We start from the raw sequence: 21,877 nt of genomic DNA, 5'->3' as shown, positions 1-21,877 counted from the left end.
ATCTATAATAACAACTATGCTTGTGGCCCAACGGTTATTGCACTCCATTTGGTGCAAATCCCCTGTTTGAACCATGCTAGCAGCACTCTATTATGTATATTTCATAATATAAGCTCCAATGATCCAGCCGGTTCCTCACAAAACTGTTCGGGTTTAGTCCAATTAAGTGGCCGGTTCCCTGAGTTAATCGGTTGAAATATCAATTTGAACCCGGTTGAACCTGGGTGAAGGTTTGGAGGGGGATTGGGTAGCAAGAATTATATGATTAACTCGTGATTTCTTTCTTTTCTTTTTCCTTTTTTACTTTAGAGTACATAAGGGTTTGATTTGATTTTGACACTTTTTGGTGTTGGTCAATATCAATTCAATCCAGATGTCCGGATGATATTTATTGTGATTAATTATGTAACGTTAATTTTGACTATTTTGCAACACTAAATGAGTTTAGCAAAAACACGTGTTTTGGATTCGAACACTCTACGCTCTTCTTCACCTAACGTTATCTTATCTGTTTTTATTGCAAATTAAACACCATCAACCCGAAACATCGGCTGGGACAATTTGTCATAAAGTCCTATAGAAAACAACTTAAACCGGTATACTTCATAGACAATAATGTGCATCACCAGGACAGAATTAGGGAGGGCCAGTTTTCTTTCTTGAAAATTTAAGAATTTTTCAAGGGATTTTTTTTTTGTAAATTTAAATTTTTGCACTTGTAAAAATTCTAAAATACTATATGGTACATGCATAACTTTAGGGATTTTTTTTTTTTGTCGAAACGGTAGAATTGCATAACTTTAGGGATTAATCTTATATACGCTGTTAGTGTATACGCTATCACCATTAAATATATGACAAATGTGCAAAATTTAAATTTAAAATTCAAAATTTACTCATGTATTATCTATCAGGCCATAATAGTATATACACTGACAATGTATATAAAATTTACTCTAACTTTAGATATGTTAAAACTCGTCTCTCTAACAAAATTTTTTGATTTCATCTATGGTCGTGTTCGGTATCAGAGATACAAGTTGTGCATCAAGAAATAATTAGCAGTAAAAATCTCAATTCTTATAATGACAGGGCAGATCTTTTGTAATCTCTCCAAATGAAAGCCAAAACAAGTACTGTCCTTCATGCTCCGACTCTTGATGGCTCCATAGAAGCTAAATTTTATCTGCTACAATTAAAACAAGTTGTGTCGTGGCATTGATTGGATACGTTGCAGAATTTCTGACAAAAGATTTTACACAACTTTCACTTCGTTTGTAAATGCCTGTTTTTATCTTTATATTGCACATTAAATCTTCTGAAAAAGAATATTGCATACTAATTTATAGGAACTGATAAATCATCTGAAAAATTATATTGCACACTAATTTATAGGAAATGTTACACCAAAAAACTAGGTATAGTCACTGCTTTATTATGGTAGAGATACACTACATATCAAGGATAAAAAGACTTTAGGGTAAACAAGTTTTGTCACTATATTTCATTCCTAAATTACCGTTAGTAACTGGTCAACTATTAACTTCTTCCTCTATTTCTCTCCTAATAATTTCCAACAAAAAATTTTCTTTAAATGAAATTTTGATTACCTATGTGTTTCAATGATTGTTGCTTAAACATGACATGTCTTTTTTTTTTTTTTTTTTTACATTTATTTCTGAATGAAATTTAACTCTTGTCAATAGTTACCAGTCATAATCACAGGTAAGTACCAAAATTTATCTATCTATGTATTTTTATCTGACAAAATTTTACACATCTATTGTCAAAATATAAAATCAAGTCTCATGAAAATGATTTCAACAAATATATTAAAAAAAAAATCTACAAGTTTACTTTTGCATTAGTTGCACACATCAAATGTTCCTTAATCATTAAATAATTCTCACTAACAATCATTTCCCCCATACCATTGTGAAACTTGGTTGATCTTATTCCACATATCTTTTAGACCTAACCTACAGTTCTATGATGGCTTTTTTGTTTTTCTGTCTACCATTTACCCTTCACTACAAAATCCAAATTTATGTTTATGTCTAGAATAAAAATTGAAGAATAGGATTAATCAGCACCCACATACCTTTATCTACTGTGCAACATTTTATATTCTTATATTCTTGGTTTCATGTTTTTTCATCAATTAATTTATAGTTTTCTCTCATTGTTGTACAGTACATTTCGAATCATGCAATTTCTGCTCATACTTTATTACGCTAATTAGTACAAGAGTTTTGAACTTTTTCAAGAGATAATATTTAATGGGTAGATTCCAATATTTTTTTTGTTTCAGTCTTTCATATATTTTCATGTCAAGCAAATTTTAGGCCAAAAACATCCTTTAACAAATCATTGCTCCATACCTCAAAGAATGATTTCATTTCTTCTACAGTTTATTGCATGAACCAAATCTACCACATGAACTATAAGAAGAACTTGGTGCTCCAGAACACGACAAAAAAAATTAAAAAAAAAGGCCTGGCACGTTATGCATAAATTATGTCAATTTCTCTTTTAGATTGTCTTATCAAAAGATTCCTTTTTAAAACTTGGGATAATTTCAAAAACCTCCCCTGAGGTTTCTAACAATTTCACTAAGCTCATTAAGGTTTAAAAAATTACACATACTTCCCTTGTTATTTAAAATGACAATTTTACCCTTAAATATTTTAATGAAATTCCCTTATTTGGTATGCTTATACTTAGAATGAGTTTTAAAATTATTTTTCCATTTTTTCCTTCTTATTCCTTTTTAAAAATTTTTTGCCAATAAAACTATAGAATTACCACTATTGCCTCTAGTTTCTATTGTAACCAAATATCGAACTAGTGATTTTTTTACGAGTTAATTTTATATGTAATCCAATGTTTTTATTAATCTTTATTTTCTACTTTAACAATAAATAAAAAAGAAATGACCCAAAAGCACTACTAAATTATGATAATCCCCTACTCGAAAAATTCAAAGGCTATAAATGAATTATATCAACATTTTCTTTTCTATCTTGTAAATCTAAATTCATAATAAAATACCATCAAAAATATCCTATCATAGTGATAAAATTATTATTATAGTTGTTTATCAAATAATAAGTATGGACATGAAAATTTTGGTACATTTTTCTTATAATTATACTAGATAATCTTATAATTGTATAGGGAAATAAATTAAAACTCGTTACACAAGGGCATTTTTAGGTATTCATTTAAAAATTTGACCAAACCAATATTATTTTAAGATTTTGTTACTAAAACTATCAAATCAAGGGAGGTAAGTGTAATTTTTCAAACCTTAGGGGAGTTCAGTGAAATTGTCAGAAATCTTAGGGGAGGTTTCTGAAATTATCCCTTAAAACTTTGCTCCTCACTAATACCAAATATTGCTAGATTCTCTATTGATTTTTTTTGATCAATCATCACCATCTACTCTATTGATTAGTTTATACGATTCTTATCTTAGATTTTTTTTTTTCAATGTTCTCATTTGCTTTTATATTTAAAGAGAAAATCGTTTCAAACGTTTCTCACATTTAGTCAAATGAATTTTTTCATTCTTTACTTTAAAAATGTTAATTTTATGTTCCTTATAAATTGATCTTCGTAAAATTTGGTCCCAACTTAGTATTTCGACCACTTTTTAACCTAAAATCACTACGTAACCCACATGCAATAATTTTTATGCAGAAAAAATTCAGATTCCACTTTTTTAGGGAGAAAATGAATATAGTTTGGGTAGATCTTTCTTTTTTGGGTACAAAAATGAATATATATTGGATTATTTATTTAACTATAAATGGGATCTGACATTTTTGTCGCTAAAAAACTGACCATGTGTTAATCATGCGATGGATTCAGGGTAAAAAAAATGTTAAAAAACTGAAGTTGGAATCAAATTTTACAAACTTCAATTTGTTAGAGACGTAAATTTAATATTTTAAAACTAAAGCACGAAAAAATTCATTTGACGAAATTTAAGGAACATTTTGAACATTTTTTCATATTTAAATTATAGATATATTAATGGCCACAAAAAGTTAAAATCCACAATCTACCAAGAGTAACTTTTACAGGTTCTAATTATTCTCTTTAATTGCTTTTCATAATCAAATTTTGTAATACCTAACAAACAAAAACAAGTCCATAGTACTTCTCAATGTTACGATCATCCATGATTACTATCTCTTAGTGTCAAGAGAATATTTAGGAATTGAGGACAGAATAGTCGGAGATAAAATATAGCATTAAACCTAAAACTTGATTTTAAGTTTTTTCCTGACAAAACAGACAACTATATACGAAAGTTTAGAATTTTATTTGACTGTTGATATTTTGAGGATAAAAGAAAAACATGACCTTTTGGAGTATTTCAACCCACTTTATTACCCTAGATTAACTTAGCACTATGTCCTATTGCATTTGGCTATTAAAATATTGATTATGTTGAGTAATAGTTTCAACATGAAATTCCATGTTTTGCTGGAATCTGCTGCATTTCAGCTTTTGAGTAAACAATCCTAAAAAATGTGCATAAATAAATTTAAATTCTCCAAAATGGGACACCATTTTTTCCTTGACTTTAAATTTACGCTTGAAGTTTAAAATTGGATTAAACCACATTATAGCAGTAGATGAAAAGAACTGTATTATAGCAACGCTCAAGCTATGACTTTTTTTCTCTTTATCTTGTTTTTCACCTTTTTTTTTTTGTAAAAGTTAATACTCAAGCATAGGGGAAACAATTCTAAATTTTGTAGAATTGTATGTAAATGTCATTCTAATTATACAAATAAATTCTATCTATAAGTATTTCCAAATATTTTAACATTCAAAATCACAGTTGTTAGATGATAGCCACATACATATTATTTGGTTTAGAAAAATATTACTAAACAGTTTTGAGGGTAAATCAGTATATAAAACAAAGGTGGTTGGAGAACGTATTTCGACTTCCGAAAAGATGTTTCTGATAAATAATTCCGTCCAAATGGAGATACTATGTTATAAGAAAGGATATTTATGTTTATACTAGGTGGTGAGACCCCGCGTTTGACGCGGGGTGCCCCTATTGTATAGTAAGAGGAGTGATTTTAGTAGAGGTAGGTAATATTTGTAAACATGTTAAGGTAATTTACATAAAGTAGCATATTAACATGTAATTTACGTAAAGTAGTATATTCTGGTGATTAGAAACAGGAATATAGAGCTGCAAATGTCAATAGTGATAACTTATCACCAGAATAACAAAACCAATCCGTTGTCTGAAGCAAAAGTAATACATGCTTAGTTGCCTTTTTTGGATTGATGATTGTTGGAGTCTTGTCATTTTTTCTTTTAACTGCAGAGTTTAGTCGACCTTTGCATGCTTTGTTGTTTTTGCCAGTTCTTCGTCAAGGCTTCTCTTCACTGAAGATGAGGGCCCTTTGTCGATGGTTTGATCGACTGGCACAACAGATAAAGCTGATGTTGGTGTGGAAGTCGACGAAGCTTGTTCGATTGAAGATGAGATGTCTGTGGTGGTGGTTTTGAGGAAAGATGGTGGAGTTATAGGAAATTCTGATGGTTGTGTTTCAGCAATATGACCAGTTAGTGGTTTCTCTGCTGCTTCTTCTGGGATGAAAGCTGTCAGAAAGAATAGTGGGAGAGGATGTCTTTGAGAGGGAAGATACGATCTGATTTCACAGAAGGAGTTCAGATTTTGTAGTTTTTGATTGATTGTGCTAAAAGGCAGTGATTCTCCCTGCAATGTTAATGGGATAGTCTACGTTAGTGGTTTTGATAGCTAACGCTGATTGATGTTATATTTGTTTGTATAATTATATAAATGTTAGTGTACCTGGAGATGTTTTTCGTAGATTTGAGTAGCAGTGGAATCAAGTAGAGTTTCAGCATGCATGTCATCGATTGTTGCCTCAATGAAACCAGTGTCATCGTAAATTTGCACTTGAAACTTAGCTCTATACCATAAATGGTTATCAGTATTTACGATAAAGTATATAAAAGTTGTAATGAGAAATTTTTAAAAATTGAAAATCAACTTACTTTGGTTTTGGTTTTGTATCCTTAAGTCCACAAAAATTGCAGTCAAATTCCATATCCATTGGAGCACTAGTGACTTTGTTGCAGGAAGTGCATGTTGCAGAGAAAAATCGTTGATTGTATTTGATGATTCTAATCTTCCCTTTGATCCAAAAGTTTTTTATCTAGTCCAAACAAAATTGTATAGGTGTTAGCATAATTGAGTTAGTGGTATTATAACAGTAATAAGCTGTGAAATTGATAATGTAAAGGATTAGTGGATATATGTGTATGTGTTACCAGATTTGATGATGCAAGGATTTGTGCAATCAGCCGGATTTCAGTGCTAGTCGGCACTGTTGTTTTTTGTTTATTTTTTTCATACAGCCTCTCATTGATGACTCTGTGCATGTAAGAAATGTTTTCTTGGGTCCTGTGATAGGAAAAGTAAATATCAGTGGTAATATGGATACTTTCGAAAAGAATTTCCAATAAAAACTAATAGTATATATATGTGAAATCATACCATGTTTTGAGTGTAGCAGTCTGATGTAATGGCGGATCCAGAACAATTGTGCTATTTGGTCTAGTGCTAATGTCGATTCCTAATTTGTTGTGCGGAGAAAGCAAATTCAATTGTATTCATTTAAAGTAAATGTCAATAGCATCAGTTTGATGTTATTTGTATTTTTACCATGGTACGTGGTGATTCTTGGTCGTATAATCAGAATTGCTGGGTGCATGTGGATTGTGTTTATGAGCTCAACACCTTCATAGTAAACATAAGGTTCCGACATTGTGAATATCATCGGTCTACATCTGCAATATTGAATATGTGGACAACAGAGTTGAATGCAAATGATGACTGACATGTTCATATATAAAATGCTATGTAAGGGAATTTATATTTCTATTCTCAAAGTTAAAATGATGAGAGGCTTACTCAGGATTGACAACTATGACTTTTCGGATTCTTCGTGGTCCTCTTGCAGTACTGACTACTTCTTCTAGGAATGCATGGATTGCTATACATAAGATATCTGCATGAGTATGAGAAATTTGTTGTTAGAAGATGTATAGTAGGTTAGTGTATAGTATTTATCATTGATGACTTGTTTATACTGAATCTATCTGCATCACTGTTTTTGTATTTGTCAAGATTCCAGAAAGAAGTGATAGGATAGTGGTCGATTAGCTGAAGCGAATCTGTTTTGCTGACTTTTTTGACGAAGGTAGCTTTGCTCAACATTAACTGGAGTGGAATGGAGCTAGCTTGGTTTCTTGCATCAGTAATTGGCGCAATAGCAGCATTAGCAATGTAGTAGGTCTCATAAAGCTGCAATTTGTCATGGATATAATTGACATCTCTATTAAAAGCAATTGCTTGAATTGATTCATGTTGTCAAAAGGAAAGAGAAAGAGGAAAGTTAATGAATATAAATACAAATACTTAACTGGGAAAATAGGTAATTTAATAAGTAAAGGAACATATTTACAAAACAGTGATGCATTAAGATGGAAGTGTGAGCAGTTTCATGGTAAAATGATATTTTTTGAGAAATAAGTTTTTTCGGATGACAATTAATGATATAGGAAATACTATGTTTCTAACCTGTTCATCTGAAAACATGAGTCTGATGAACCAAGAGGTTTGATCTTTTCCTGGGTAGATTGGTGATTTTTCAGTGACAATCACCTTGATCATCCAATCCTTTGTTTCATGAGTCAAAGTGCTAACAGGAATATATCTGTTGGTCATAACTACATAATATCGAACATATAAATTGGTGAAAGTGGTTAATAATACTGATGGTTGAAAATTTTATGACGTGAATAAGCTAAATAGAATGGACAAAGAAGAGTGTACTGGAAATAATTAAAATGCAAGCACACATATATTAATTCTAAAATACACAATAAGCAAAGTCATAAGCATAATTACTGAAGTGATTGTTGCAGCTGTAAGAATTTCTTGATAGACAATGTTTCGAGTGGTATTCTGTGGTATGCATTCAAGAGTAACAGGTCTTAGAAGTATTTTTAGTTTTTCTGCAGTTCTTGCTCTGGACATTGCAACATACAACTGACCATGTGAAAAGACTGGCTCTTTTAAATATATTCCTACAAAATCAAGTGTCTGTCCTTGTGATTTGTTAATGGTCATTGCAAAAGAGAGAGATACAGGAAATTGAGTTCGTTTGAATGGTATTGGATAAGACTCATCATTTGAGCTATGAAGTGGAATGCGAGGGATGAAAACTTGTTTTCCAATGTGATTTCTTGAAGCTATTTGTGCATGAATAAGATTACGAGCAAAATTCAAACAAGTTAAACGTGTTCCATTACACAAACCTTCAGCAGGATTCAAATTTCTCAAAAGAATAATAGGACAGTAAGGTTTCAAAATTAATTCATGGGGTGGTAATCCAGGTGGTTGGATAGTGTTTAGAAAATCTCCATGATGAGCTTGTTTTGAAGGGTCAATTGTTTGATCGAAACTTATGTATCTTGTTTCTTGACCAGGAAATCTTTCAATCAAAAGGTTGTTTATATGATGGACAAATTCATTTGTTGTAGTAAGAATGGCTCTATTGATAACAGCAGAAGTATTGTGAATGAAATCAGTAAGTGAAGGATAGACAGCACTTATCAATTCATCGAGAGAAGCAGCATCGTCAAGAAAAGGTATCAGAATAGATGATGGCAATTGAATTCTGCTATCTCCAACTGTTGGTTGTGTGCCATTCCCAATTCTAAGCAGCAAATCAGAAAATTGAGGGTTCAATCATGCTCACATATTTTCATTTAGCTGTATTTTTTCTAGATAAGGCCAAATATAAGAGTTGATCAGTGATGCAGATATATAATCTTCTTTCTGACCTTTTTGAACAACTAGGAGAGTTTGTCAAAAATCACCACCAAAGACAATAGTTTTGCCACCGAATATAACATCAGAATCTAGAATATCACGAAGCATCGTATCAAACGATTCAATTGCATGTTTTCTAGCCATTGCTGCTTCATCCCATATAATTAACTTTGCAAGTTTTAGAAGCTTACCGATGCTACTTTGCTTTGAAATGTTACAGGTTTGGCTATTGTCTTGGTGAAGTGGAATCTTGAAGCGAGAGTGCGCCGTCCGTCCTCCAGGTAACAATGATGCTGCAGCACTAGAAGTCGCTGTTGCTAGTGCAATATGACCCCTTGATCTTACAGTTGCAAGTAATGCTTTATATAAGAATGATTTGCCAGTTCCACCAGGACCATCAATAAAAAAAACACCAGGGATATTTCTATTCAGCTTTTCGGTTATTCTGTCAAATGCAGACTTTTGCGCTTTGTTCAACATTGAAACTGAAGCCAAATCTTCATCGGAAACAGGTATTTGGTACTCAGTTTCAATATCTTTAGTGCAGCTATCTGAGCACAAGAGACGGTAAAGAATGTCTGTCAAGTTGTAGTCAGCTATATTTTTTCCATAATTTGCATATATTGATCAATGAGTCTGAGCGCTTGAATTTGTACTTGTTCCTTTGATAATGCCAAATTCTTTTGAATGTCTTTTGATAGATGATTTCTATATTTCAACCAAAGAGCTCTTGGATTTGTTGGTGGAGAATGCACAAGCAACACAACAAAAAGCTGTCTTAATGAACTTGGCAAGTTGTACACAAGTGCCTCAGATAAGCATTCATCAAAACCATTGTTTACTTGAAGCAGTCCACGAACTTTTGCTGCCTCTTTGTATGTAGATGATATATAACCATCAACACATTTTAAGTCATCAAAGGAAGTTGGTTTTATTACGTGCATGAGTAACATTCTGAGGTAGTATCTTTCTCCTTCAATGGGGTGGGCTGTGTTAACACGGCCAATGACTTCTCCACGTTTTCTGTCCATCCATATTCGATCACCTTCATCCCAAGTGAAATATTTGGGAAATTCTTTGTAGAGACAATTCAGATCCTGTGCTCTCTTATTTGTTCGATTCATAGAGAAGAATTCTGTTAACATTGTCCTTGAATTTCTTTCATTAGCAAGAACATCGTCCAATGTTTGATTCTCAGCAAATGATATCGACTGATGATTTTGTAAATGCAAGTGCATTGTCATTACTGATGGATGAATATTGGTTAAATCGAATGCAAATATTCTCCACATGGATTCAGGAGCACAAATCCATCTAGCAGATTGGAAATTGCGAATCTCATCAATGATATTTTCAGTTTGTTGAGAAGTGATCTGATACATAACTTTATCGTGTCCTTTGTAAATATACTTGTAAATGTACTTCACTGCTTCAATACCAAAGCATATCTCTACATTAATGTGGCAATCAAATTTTGCAAGGAGTATGGATTGTATGGAACAATCCATCGATTATCAAGTGTGTGATTTCTGATAACAACACTTTTTCCATCATTACGCCTTTTGTAAATAGGATAAGAGTTTCTTCCATGTTTAGTGTATGCAGAAAAATCTTTTGGATAGTTATTTCTACACTTGCGGTTTTGACGCATACATGGACAATTGGGATTTAGAACACCACATGGTCCATGAACCATATGTTTTAGCACCAATGAATGTAAATAAGGTGACTCTTTCGGATCTGGTAGCTCTGCAGAAACAATCCTATCATATGCTTCAGGAGAAAACATCTTCGATCTTTGTTTGAGGATAATTAGAAAATGAGCATGTGATAATCCTCGTTTCTGGAATTTAATCACATAAGTATAAGCTGCAACTTCACCAAACAGATTCTTCTTGAACAAATCATCCTTTAATTGCTCAATTTTTACTCGGAATACTCGAGAAACCAAATCTGGTCTATTTTGGATTTCATCTTCATCTGCTAAATGTTTTTTAATCTCTGGCCAAGATGGATTGCACGTCATTGTAAGGAAGATATCAGGTTTTCCATACCGTTGAACAAGTGACATAGCATCCATGTATCTTCGACGCATATCTCTCGAACCTCCTATAAAACTTGCTGGAAGAATAATTCGCTTTCCAATGTTTGATGCAGAAGTTTCACCACCAATCACAGTATCTATCAGTCCTTTATAAACTTCAGTTCTCAAGTGTTGCTGCCTATGTTTGTGAAATTCAATCGTGATGTCTCTAGTTTAATATATGTTTCCACTAAATATTGCTGCAGCAATCTCCCTATGTGTAACATATGTGATCTATCACGGTCCCTTATTTGGAATTTGTATGCATAGTATTCACGGCTTTATTTTTTTTGTTGCTGTGGAAAGCAGATGAAAATACGAAATACAAATTAGATGTGAAAAAATAAAATATAAGTAAATCTGTATGAGTAGCTTGGAATTGTAATTAGAGAATAAATAGACAGAAATTATATAGGCATATCTGAAATATAAGAGAATATGTATCTGAATTTTCCAGTCTTGATTAGCTATAAGGAACAATAATATAAAGCTGCAATTCAATGCAATATAGCAGAATAGAAATAAATCTAAGTCAGTGTTTTGGTACTATAATGATGGATTTGTTATTTATACCTTTTTTCTTCAGCAGATATCACTTCATCTATGTGTGAGCAATTCTGGAGTGACACAATATTTTCCTTCTGACATGTTCCTGATGCTTGGTTCAGAATATCTGATTTTGGTATTCAGAGTATGCCTTTGTGCCATCCGGTCTCACCTCTTGCAAATATAAGAGGATATTGTAGGGTATCACAGCATCCATAGTACTGTTTTAGTATACGTTTATTTCCTGCTCTTGTGAAGATCTGGATATCTCTAATGCCATCATCAGTGTTATAATCATTTTCATTCCATATTGCTGCTACTTGAGATACTGCAAGAAGATTGTAGACTCTTTGATCCATACTTGAATCTGATTTAAGGGAAATCTTATAGTGTTCAGCATCATGAAGGTCGACCAAACTTCTTATAAAAGTGGAGTAAGGATTTTCATGTAGAATATCCTTAAGTTGTTCCACAATGGATTCTTTGAACTTGCTAGAAATTGCCATGCGATTTGCTATCTTATGCTGTGTATCATAGAAATATAACTGCAGATTTGTTGCTCTCTCACCCTCAGAAGGAACCAATGGATTGATGAAGTGATAAACTTGGCCTTGCACTCTGAATGTGTATATACCATTATTCCTTCTGCTTAACTCTTTGTCGTAATAAACCCCCAAGGATGTAAAGGCAAACATATTGTTGTAACTACGGATGCACAATCGAAACTCTCTAGCTTCAGGAGTATTTGCCTTATAAAGGTGAATTAATTTATCTGGCATTTCAGTTTCGACTAAACGAATTTCACCTGCGGAGCAACAGAATCGCGGTGGTTCCATATAAAAGCGCTTAGCACGACAAAACATGCAATCTGGAACTTCTGGCAAAACACTTGGCTCAGATGGTATTTGTTCTAATAATGGTATCTTCCTTCGTCTGTGATGAACACCTATACCATATGAAATACAAGTCCTTTTAACAAATTGAAAGAATAGACAGGCTGTAAAACATCCAAAACAGGAGCACACAGAGATTTTCATGCAGGAACTTAAAGTATATAGGTACCATTTGAATGTTGTGGATTCCTGGTGGACGAGGAGCCTTCATGTAGAAGAGTTGGTAGCAGAGGTGAAGAATGGCTCAGGCTATTTGTTTCAAAAGTAGTGGAAGAAACGGTGTTATCAGAAACCACATGGTCAATTGTTGTAATAGCAGTTCATATAGCAAAAACAAATAATGATACGTTGTTGCTTATCATGAAATTTAATAGCCAGTATAGGATATAAATTCAGGAGGGTGGAAAATACTTTGATCAATAGCATCATTTGTGGAGCTCCATTGGACGATTGGCTTATCAGAAATATCAACGACAGGAATTTCATAGCACATACACTTAGCTTTCAATAAAGCTGAAAGTGATACATGATTGTCAACAGGCACATCAACAACGGTATGGTCTGTTGGTGAAACAGGCATAACATCTGTGTTGCAGCTGTCCTTGTTTTGACGTTCACCACTATCTTGTATGTGGTTCTGTTTCTCTGCTACTTTCTTAGCATATCTTTCTCGCCGGCGCCCATTAGCTTGTATACGACATTCATCCTCAGATGTATACTTGCGTTTTCGACCCATATTACAAGATGGCTCTTCATAGGAAAAACCGTACATGGCATAATAGACGTGATAGGAAGTTTCTTGTAGCATAGGACAAATAATAACTCTAAAGAAGAGAATTTATAGGAGGAGGAAAAAAGTAGAAATATCATAGCTAAAAGAAATTGTAAACAATGATCGCATTTAAACGAAACACAAACAAAGCCACAGAATCAGAGTAAGTTATGCAACAAAACACCAGTTAGAGTAAACTATGGACATAGTCGATGGAGATGCAAAATTTGAGTATAAAACAAATGTTCGTACCTCCAAAACGCTGCAACAAAAGTCCAGAGTGTAAATTAGAGAGAAGGCAGCTGATACAAAAACACATAAAATAAAGGAATGTCAATATTTTTGACACAAATAGAAAGCGACAAGAAATAGCACACAGGAAAAAAAATTTAAAAATGGCAAAGGAAAAAACCCGCGACAACTGAGAAAACTAGTTAAAAGAGAGAAAGGGGAAAAATGCACACAACATGCACGGAAAAACTCATCACAACGAAAAAGCATGAGGACAGAAAAAAGCAAGACAAAGGACAGATAAATCAAGATGGTAACTGACCAGTGACAGAAAGGATATGGTAACTCACCAGTAACACAAAGGAAGACAAAATGGAAGAGGCAAACGAAGCAAAAGCACAGAAGACTTGTAGAATTTTTGCAAAACAGAGAAGAAATAGAAGATAGGGAAAAAAAAAAGAACGACAATAATGGAGAAACTTATAATGGAGAAACTTCAAATCAACGAGGAGCACAGATGAAATAAGATGGCTTAAATGTCTAAGGTATTAAGAATGAAAGGTTAGCTGAAGATAGCTGGCTATCCATGCAAAGCACACGCGGCATGCATGCAAAATATATATAACATTAATGACGCTAATGCAACAAGAGTGGAGTTGCTGAGGAACCGAGTGGAAGACAAACAGAAGAGGCAGAGAGATAGCTGGAAAAAGAAAGCGAAACCGATAAACAACTGAGCAGAATATAGATAATGGAGAAACCTGACATTAACATCTAATGCAGATGAAACAAGATGGCTCAAATCTCAAACCGAACAACACTAAAAGATAAGTTTAATATAGCTGATTATCCACGGAAAATACACGCGGCATGCATGTACTGTATGCTGACAATGACATGTATACGAAGAGGTGGCCGACTTCATATATAGATGAAAATGCGCAAAGCCAGAGTAAGAATGATGGCAGGCAAATATGGATAGAAATGGATTTTGGTTGAAGATAACGGTGATCTTGCGGGGAATAGAATGATAAGAAACATGTGATATCTCATGCCTCCCAAAGCATTAAAAAGACGATGATGTCCAAAATGCATATATAAATAACAGCATAACCAGGACAAAGGACAAAATAGTCCAAAAGAAAGTCAACGAGGGAAAATGAATCGGACAAAAATAGAACCCATACAAGGCTGCAGCTGAAAAAAGATAAGAAAGGGAACAAATGTGAAATAAATTACAAAATAACCAGCACAAATCACTGTTCATCGCCCTTCCACGGTTTATGTAGTGTAGGATATGGCTTGCTACAATCCAGAGTCATCTAGTTGATAAATCCGCGTGCCCTAAAAGGATATGTCAAGATAATATCCCAATAATTCATTTAGGTCCATTACCCTACTTCATCAAATAATGGCCCCATCCATAATTGCCTCAATCATTCTTGTTTCCTATAAAAGAACCATGCATCTAACAACGAAGAAAACCATTGCAAAGATGACAAACTTAGAAAGACTTTTCGCCTTTTGCATTCTTCTTTTAATCACTTGTTCTAAGCATCATCTAATTATATCTAGTTGCTTAGCAAGTTCAGATATTCCTGCAGACAAAATAATAGAGCAAAAGCTTGACCAAGTGTTGAAGCTGCCAGGCCAAAACTTCAACCTCAGCTTTGCACATTACTCTGGTTATATCACGGTCAATGCTTCAGCCGGTAAAGCTTTTTTCTACTGGTTCGTAGAGTCTGCTGAGGACCCTTCTTCGAAGCCTCTTGCTCTTTGGCTCAATGGAGGTTCCTTCTCTCTCTCTCTCTCTCATTTCATCCCTTACGTTGCTTTCAAAGTACATGCTTTCAAACCTATTTTTTGGTAGCCAAATCACAATTAATAACCCTGTATAGATTAGTTGGGTCTAAAAATTCTTAAAGACACAAGAGTAAGAGTCCTTTTAAAATAATTTCATATGTCACAGGGTGCAATAAACACAATTCCACAACATCACTATCCAACGGTAATTTGTCTACATCCAACGGTAATTTGTATAGATTAGATGGGTCTAAAATAATTTCATATGAGAGGCATCTTGCAGCAATTTAATAAAATTTTTATTTTTATTGGATAAAGAACTTGTGGTTCATTTTTGCCTATTTCACTTCAAATTAGTTTTCTTCTGCTGCTTTTGTTTCAAAGATATATGTTAGGTTCTACACAATTTTTTATTTAAAATTTTCAGGTCGACTAAATTATGAGATATACTTCTTTCTTGGCCTTTAATTTTTTGAATAAAAACCATCATATACGTGAAAGAGGAGGGAGGAAAAAAAACAAAAAGCTACTATAGCTCCCCTTTCCTCTTGTAAGATATAAATCTCCCTTTAAAAGAAAAAAATCCTAGTTTACTATTCTCTTTGTTTTCCAAATCTTCCTTAATAAGAAAGCTTATTATCTTCTACATTCTTCATGACATCAGAAGGATAAACCAAATTTTTGTACAAAAACATTTTCAAGTATTTTAACACACAGTAAAACGGTCTCCAAACAGCAATTAACAGCAAAAAAAAGTTTTTCATAAATTATGGAATTTCCGTTAAATGTGCATGTTTTTATTTTGACGTTTTCAAGTGTTTCAATAGGACCTGCATGCTCATCCATTGCTTTTGGGGAGGCAGAGGAAATTGGACCCTTTCGTCCTACCGCAGATGGAAAATCAGTTTACTTGAATCCTTATGCTTGGAATCAAGGTGCATTTCTTTCAATAATTTCATATTTTTGATTAATTATACAGAAAAGAATTGCCAAACAAAAAGATTATCTCAACTTCAATTATGCACATGAGCAATTGTATAATTCTTGTAGAAATTTTACTGAAATTCAATTTTGATAGAAAGTCTTTTTTTTAATCATATGAAAAATTATACTAAATTATTACATTATTATTATTATTATTACTATTATTATTTTGCAGTTGCTAATATAATATTCGTGGAGTCTCCCGCTGGAACTGGTTTTTCATATTCAAATACTTCCTCCGATCTTTATAACACTGGAGATAGAAGTACTGGTATGTTTTCCAACTCGTCCATATACAGAAGATACTAGTAGCATTTTCCTGTCTTTTTATTTTGTTCCTTTTATTTTATTTTAATTTTACTGGTTATTTTCAACACTCAATCCAGGTAAGGACAACTTAGCATTTATTTTGGGATGGTTGGAACGTTTCCCTCAATACAAAGGAAGAGACTTCTATCTCTTAGGGGAGAGCTATGGAGGTAATGCATTCATCCTAACGATTAGAAGTGGATAGTAGAATTTATGAATTCTTCTCAACTTGTGTCTTTTATCGTTTTTAATTTAGAAAAACTCAATCATCAATAAGTGTGTTTGGTATTTAGTTGCTGCAAAAGTTTAAATTTTCTTTGCTAACATTTCTATATCCACGAGTGGATAATAAAGTTTGAAATTTATGATTGGCTCGCCCCACTATATTTTGTGTGTCTATTATATGCTCTAAGGGCATGAAATAGAAAAAGTCAATTTCAAATACCCTTTCGAAAAATATTTTTTCCTCAATTGATCCCATGGGATGTTAATTTGATTAATTCCCACCATGGTAATGGATTTTTTTCTGCAATCAGTTAGAATCAGCATACCAACCCCATTTTCTCTTTAAATACGAAAGTTGCACATGCTACCTCTTCTTGTTCTTCTTTTTTTTTTTTAAAATCTTTCCTACATTGACAGTGTATTTGATGAATACAACTATAATAGTTATATGTGTGTAAATTTGTGAAACTGATTAGGGATATTTTGGGTGCATCTCACGTGAATAATTTAAAGAGAAATTAGGCCTGTATAATGATTGTACCAATTCATGGGAAAAGGTATGTTTGGAGGCTATGTTGGAAATAAACCTTAGGAAAAAAATACAACTTTTGTCTAGAAGGGAAAGTTTTCAGTTGAGGAAGTAAATTAGGTTCATCAAGTCCTTAATTACTGCAAGACTACGTCCTTAGATTAATGGATGACTTTGGTTTTGCAGGACATTTTGTACCACAGCTTAGCACACTTATCATACGGCATAACAAAGCAGCTGCTGAAAAGATCAATTTCAAGGGCATCCTGGTACCAATTCTTCTCTTGATTAATTATTCAGATTTTGATAGTATGATAGTTTAGACATGAATTGTAATCAGAATTGTTTAACGAATATCCACAAAATTGAATAAGAGATGACAAAGCATAACAATTCAATATATTAATAAAGGACGATAGTATAAATATTTTGTTAAATTGCATTAGATCTGTCATTTCTAATACATGTTTATTCTATCATTATTGCAGATCTCTATGATGTAAATCAAATTTTGTTGGACGATTTTCTATAATTTCGTTAATAAAATTCATTTTTTTATCAAAAAATAGGGATGACGAGAGGAATTAGTTCCTTGTATTTGTCTGCCATTTGTAAACTTGTATGTTAATGGCCATTTTGATATTTATAAAAAATCCTAAAACTTTGAAAGTGTGACGATAAAAAAAATTGATTAAGCGAGTAATAAGTTACTTGTATTTATCTACCATTTATATGTTTGAATTTCTTTTCAGCCAAAAATTAAATATATTAACCAGCCAACATTCATGTTAACTGCAGATTGGAAATGTGTTGATTGATGATTACCATGACCAGTTGGGAATTTTCGATTTCTTGTGGACAGTGGGTTTGATTTCTGATACAGCACTGAAGATGCTTAAAGAAAATTGTGCCCACGAACCCTACTTGAATGCCTCATCCGAATGTGGAAATGCACATAATTTTGCTGCAAATGAGATTGGAAGTATTGATTACTACAGTGTTTATACTCCAAAATGCACTTCTTCTTCATCAACCACATCAAACTTGTTATCAAAAAGATGGCCTGTGAGTGAACACTATCCTCCCTAGCTAATTCTTATTACTCGAAAATATTTGATCTAATTTTTTACTCTAAATGTACCTTGTCATTTTATCCACCAATAACTAGGTTGGAATAGTAAATTGATGTCGTAAAGAAATTAATTTGATTTTCCTGACCCTTGTTAGCACATAAAAATTACATTCAACTTACCATTTTAGTTCACTTTTATTGCTCCTCTTTTACTTAGGCATTTTTCCGATTTAACTTCAATTTTTTTTTCAAAAAGTTTGTCTAAATCCCATCCTAATGAATATCCAATTATACATCCGTTAGATTAACCAAAATTAAATTACTATATCTAGTTCTCTCTCTCTCTCCTTGAAATATATGGGACTTTCAATTCCCACCCCATCTGCTTCAAAAAAAAAAAGGGAACAGAAATTTATGGTAGTAGCTTGAAATTTCGCTGTCACCGAGTCCTCCAGCTTCATAAAAACCTATATTCTCTTTGCTTTCTTCGTTAATTACAATAAAGTAACCTTAATTAAATAGTTCCTAGGCAGATAAACCAATCTTGTTTAGTTATCGTCATTTGCCATTCTATTTGGGGAAAATCGTACTCTATTACATCAATTTTTTATCTTTAATTTCTTGAGAATTCCTTCCAATTAAAAATATAAGAAGAAACCTTGTTATGTGTGTCGCATTTTAAAAAATGTTCTCCGGTTCAAAAATTTTTAGTTTCTTGAGTTGCGTATAAATTTATTTTGTTACATGAATTCTAGCTTGTTTTACTTTTTCCGTAGAGATACCTTGTTCTGTTTTCTTTTGTTGTTGCATTTATACTTGGAGAAACTTATGATTCTGAAAATCTTTTAATTATGGATATCATTTGATGTATAGACACTCTTGAGGAGCCAAAGCTACGATCCATGTACAGAGGCACATTCAATTATTTACTTCAATCTCCCTGAGGTTCAACAAGCTCTTCATGTCAGAGGATCACCAGTAAAATGGGAAACTTGCGGGTACTTTAACTTCATCTTGCCTTTTTTTTTTTTTTAACTTCATCTTGCCCAGTGGGATAAAATATATGTTTAGTTTTACCAATGAAAGTTCTGATGTATTTAGGAAGAAAGGAAAATTGATTAATGTTTCCTATACTATCAGTGTAAAAAAAAAAAAAGAGAGTTTTGCTTGTAAAGTTGATGCACGCCCCATTGCAAAAAAAAAAAAAAAAAAGACATTTAAATTCGAATGAATATTATCTATCATACATTTAATTTTGCTAGTGTAAAAATATATTTATACTGATACTGTGAAAAAAACTAATCCAAATGAGAAATGAATAGAAGTAGGGGAGAGATAATGAGTTCCAAAATATATAGTCGTGGGTTGTTGAGTTGGGGAAAATAATGAATTTTCCGTTTTCATCAAACACTATTTTCATAAAGTTGATGTAGATGCTTTTTTCCCCCCTATTTGGCATTGTTTACAATAGATTTTATTGAAAAATATTTCAACTAATTAACTTGAGAAATTTCGAATTCTTGGTTTTCTTTTCAGCCTGACCGTGCATTATGCTTGGAAGGATTCCGCCAGATCTCTCTTAAACACCATAAAAGAACTCACAACTTCTGGAATTCGCATTTGGATTTACAGGTTCACCTTCGTATATGCTTATATAATGCTATCTGTTTTCTAATTAAATTCTAATTATACTTTCTTCTCCCATTTTAAATTTCTTTTCCTATCAACTGCACGCTTAGGGGAGTATAACAAGGTTTAAAGTTTAAAGATTTTCAAATCTTTATCAAATGATATGGTAGCAAAATGACTGTTTTGCAGATTCAAGTAGTTGTTTGTTAATGTTGGTGGTACTTTGTTTATTTCCTATTTATTTCAAAAAATTACCACGGAAAAAATGTTTTTTTTTTCTTGACAATGGAAAATTCTTAGCAAGGGCTAATTAATTCAATAAAATCAATTGAATTAAGAGATGATACATGAAATTATCTGCCTAATTTTTCCTAATTTTTATGATAAACTTTTTATGGTTGCAGTGGAAATACTGATGCTGTGATCCCTATTACATCCACTCGATATAGCCTGCGAGCTCTTAATCTTCCAACTGTAGGTTCATACCTACCTTGGTATGAAGATGGCCAGGTATATTATATCTATTTCCAATGCTGTATAAATCTTTGCTTTCTTTAAATATACAAATGTCTTTAATATTTGGTGCCCACTTTCCGAAAAGAAGATAACAATGGCACTTTGCAGCCTCATCTTTTTTTTTGAAAGTTAAAGTAGCTATCCTTGATCTTGACCCAAAAAATAAATATTGCAGTCCTTGACATAAGTTTCAAGCATTCCAAACTATATTCTAGCCCAGTTGATTGCCATTTTAGTACGTTACAGAAGATTATTGGATAGAAAATTATGTTGCAATCCTTTTCTATGGGAACAAACATAGAAACCCTAAATCGCTTTTTCCGGCTAAAAACATAAATGTCACAATTATATCTAGTCCATTTCTAAAAACATTCTTTTAAGTACTTAAAAATAAAAAGCTAGAAAAGAACTTCAGATTGGCAAATAATGTTATACACATGGAATTTGAAATTTGCATTTTAAAAATGTATTAAGAACTCGTTATAAATCCTAATATTTCAACAAAAATATAAATTTTGCTTCTGTGACAGGTGAAATTCAAGTTGCAAATTGATGTTATACAATTAAAAGCTTGCAAAGTTACCAATTATTAGTTAAGAGTTAAAAGATAAAAGTTGAAATTAAGCTGTGAAGTCTCAAGTTAAAAGTTGCATAAATTGTGAGGCTTGGTTTTGATAATCTTGCCATTTTTCAAACAGGTGGGAGGATGGACTCAGCAATATGAAGGGCTAACCTTTGTTGCAGTTAACGCTGCAGGTCATGAAGTGCCTCTGCACAAGCCTAAACAAGCCCTCACAATATTCAAGGCCTTCTTAGCAGGCACACCACTAGCCACGTCTAAACAATTCAGTGACCATTAATGTCTAATATAGCACAGAGGGTTCATCTTTCACTATGAATAAAGTAATGCAGCGCAGATGATGCTTGTGGTGTTGTAATTGTGTTGGAAACAATAATTATTCCACCTCTATTGGATGCTAATGAATAATTTCTGTGTGTAAATAGTCATTAAAGTATTTAAATTCCTTGCAATAGTGCCACGAAACTTTTCTTTAGCCAAAATGGTCACTCAAGTGTTGAATACGTACATTTTTTATCGCACCATCAAAATCTCATGAAAAATCTGTGAGGGGCGATTAAAATTAAAAGAAGAAATCTTGAGGGTCAAAATAGAAACATCAGAGAAATAGGGACTTTAACAATAAATAATATTAAAACAAAGGACCATCTCACCTCGTAGACACTGTAAGACTCCGTTTTATAGATGCCTGTTGCAATAAGTCACAATTGTTGTGAAACTAATGAAATAGACTGCTAAAAGTAGAGAATAAAGAGAGTATAATAGAGACAAGGAAATAGTGAGAATGTTTATGTTATTTATTT

The 21,877-nt window shown here is 32.8% G+C and overlaps 3 protein-coding genes across 3 annotated transcripts; 1 reads left to right on the top strand and 2 right to left on the bottom strand.

Moving 5' to 3' along the window:
* Positions 1–8,938: 8,938 nt before the first annotated feature.
* LOC113752061 lies at positions 8,939–10,997 on the bottom strand. The gene is made up of 3 exons (XM_027296200.1): positions 10,556–10,997; positions 9,690–10,328; positions 8,939–9,453 (listed from the first exon to the last, which is right to left on the bottom strand). Exons 1-3 carry the CDS (start codon positions 10,995–10,997, stop codon positions 8,939–8,941), a joined length of 1,596 nt encoding a protein of 531 aa, XP_027152001.1.
* Positions 10,998–11,448: 451 nt separating this feature from the next.
* Positions 11,449–12,967, bottom strand: LOC113754520. The gene is made up of 3 exons (XM_027298967.1): positions 12,836–12,967; positions 12,594–12,673; positions 11,449–12,477 (listed from the first exon to the last, which is right to left on the bottom strand). The coding sequence occupies exon 3, from the start codon at positions 12,392–12,394 to the stop codon at positions 11,672–11,674; it is 723 nt and encodes a 240-aa protein (XP_027154768.1). The 5' UTR covers positions 12,395–12,477; positions 12,594–12,673; positions 12,836–12,967; the 3' UTR covers positions 11,449–11,671.
* A 1,955-nt stretch (positions 12,968–14,922) lies between these two features.
* On the top strand, positions 14,923–21,496 carry LOC113752060 (serine carboxypeptidase II-2-like). Its single transcript, XM_027296199.1, has 10 exons — positions 14,923–15,217; positions 16,058–16,165; positions 16,390–16,485; positions 16,601–16,693; positions 17,464–17,546; positions 18,076–18,342; positions 19,223–19,347; positions 19,886–19,981; positions 20,383–20,488; positions 21,193–21,496. The coding sequence occupies exons 1-10, from the start codon at positions 14,923–14,925 to the stop codon at positions 21,352–21,354; spliced, it is 1,431 nt and encodes a 476-aa protein (XP_027152000.1). The 3' UTR covers positions 21,355–21,496.
* Positions 21,497–21,877: the final 381 nt, after the last annotated feature.

This window comes from Coffea eugenioides, chromosome 11 (genome assembly GCF_003713205.1).
Source record: "Coffea eugenioides isolate CCC68of chromosome 11, Ceug_1.0, whole genome shotgun sequence".
Lineage (NCBI taxonomy): Eukaryota > Viridiplantae > Streptophyta > Magnoliopsida > Gentianales > Rubiaceae > Coffea > Coffea eugenioides.
The sequence above is the reverse complement of the archived record's forward strand: the minus strand, read 5'-3'. Positions and strand labels throughout refer to the sequence as shown.

Bases quoted from the DNA above. Each gene is read 5' to 3' on its own strand.
- LOC113754520 (XM_027298967.1), bottom strand. From the start codon at position 12,394: ATGTTTTGTCGTGCTAAGCGCTTTTATATGGAACCACCGCGATTCTGT.
- LOC113752060 (XM_027296199.1), top strand. From the start codon at position 14,923: ATGACAAACTTAGAAAGACTTTTCGCCTTTTGCATTCTTCTTTTAATC. The intron at 15,218-16,057 runs GTTCCTTCTCTC...GTGTTTCAATAG, and splicing joins TGCTCTTTGGCTCAATGGAG to GACCTGCATGCTCATCCATT. The intron at 16,486-16,600 runs GTATGTTTTCCA...CACTCAATCCAG, and splicing joins CACTGGAGATAGAAGTACTG to GTAAGGACAACTTAGCATTT.
- LOC113752061 (XM_027296200.1), bottom strand. From the start codon at position 10,997: ATGCGTCGAAGATACATGGATGCTATGTCACTTGTTCAACGGTATGGA. The intron at 10,329-10,555 runs GTATGCGTCAAA...GTATTGAAGCAG, and splicing joins TCTAAATCCCAATTGTCCAT to TGAAGTACATTTACAAGTAT. The intron at 9,454-9,689 runs GTTCATTAAGAC...TCTTGTGCTCAG, and splicing joins ACTTGTGTACAACTTGCCAA to ATAGCTGCACTAAAGATATT.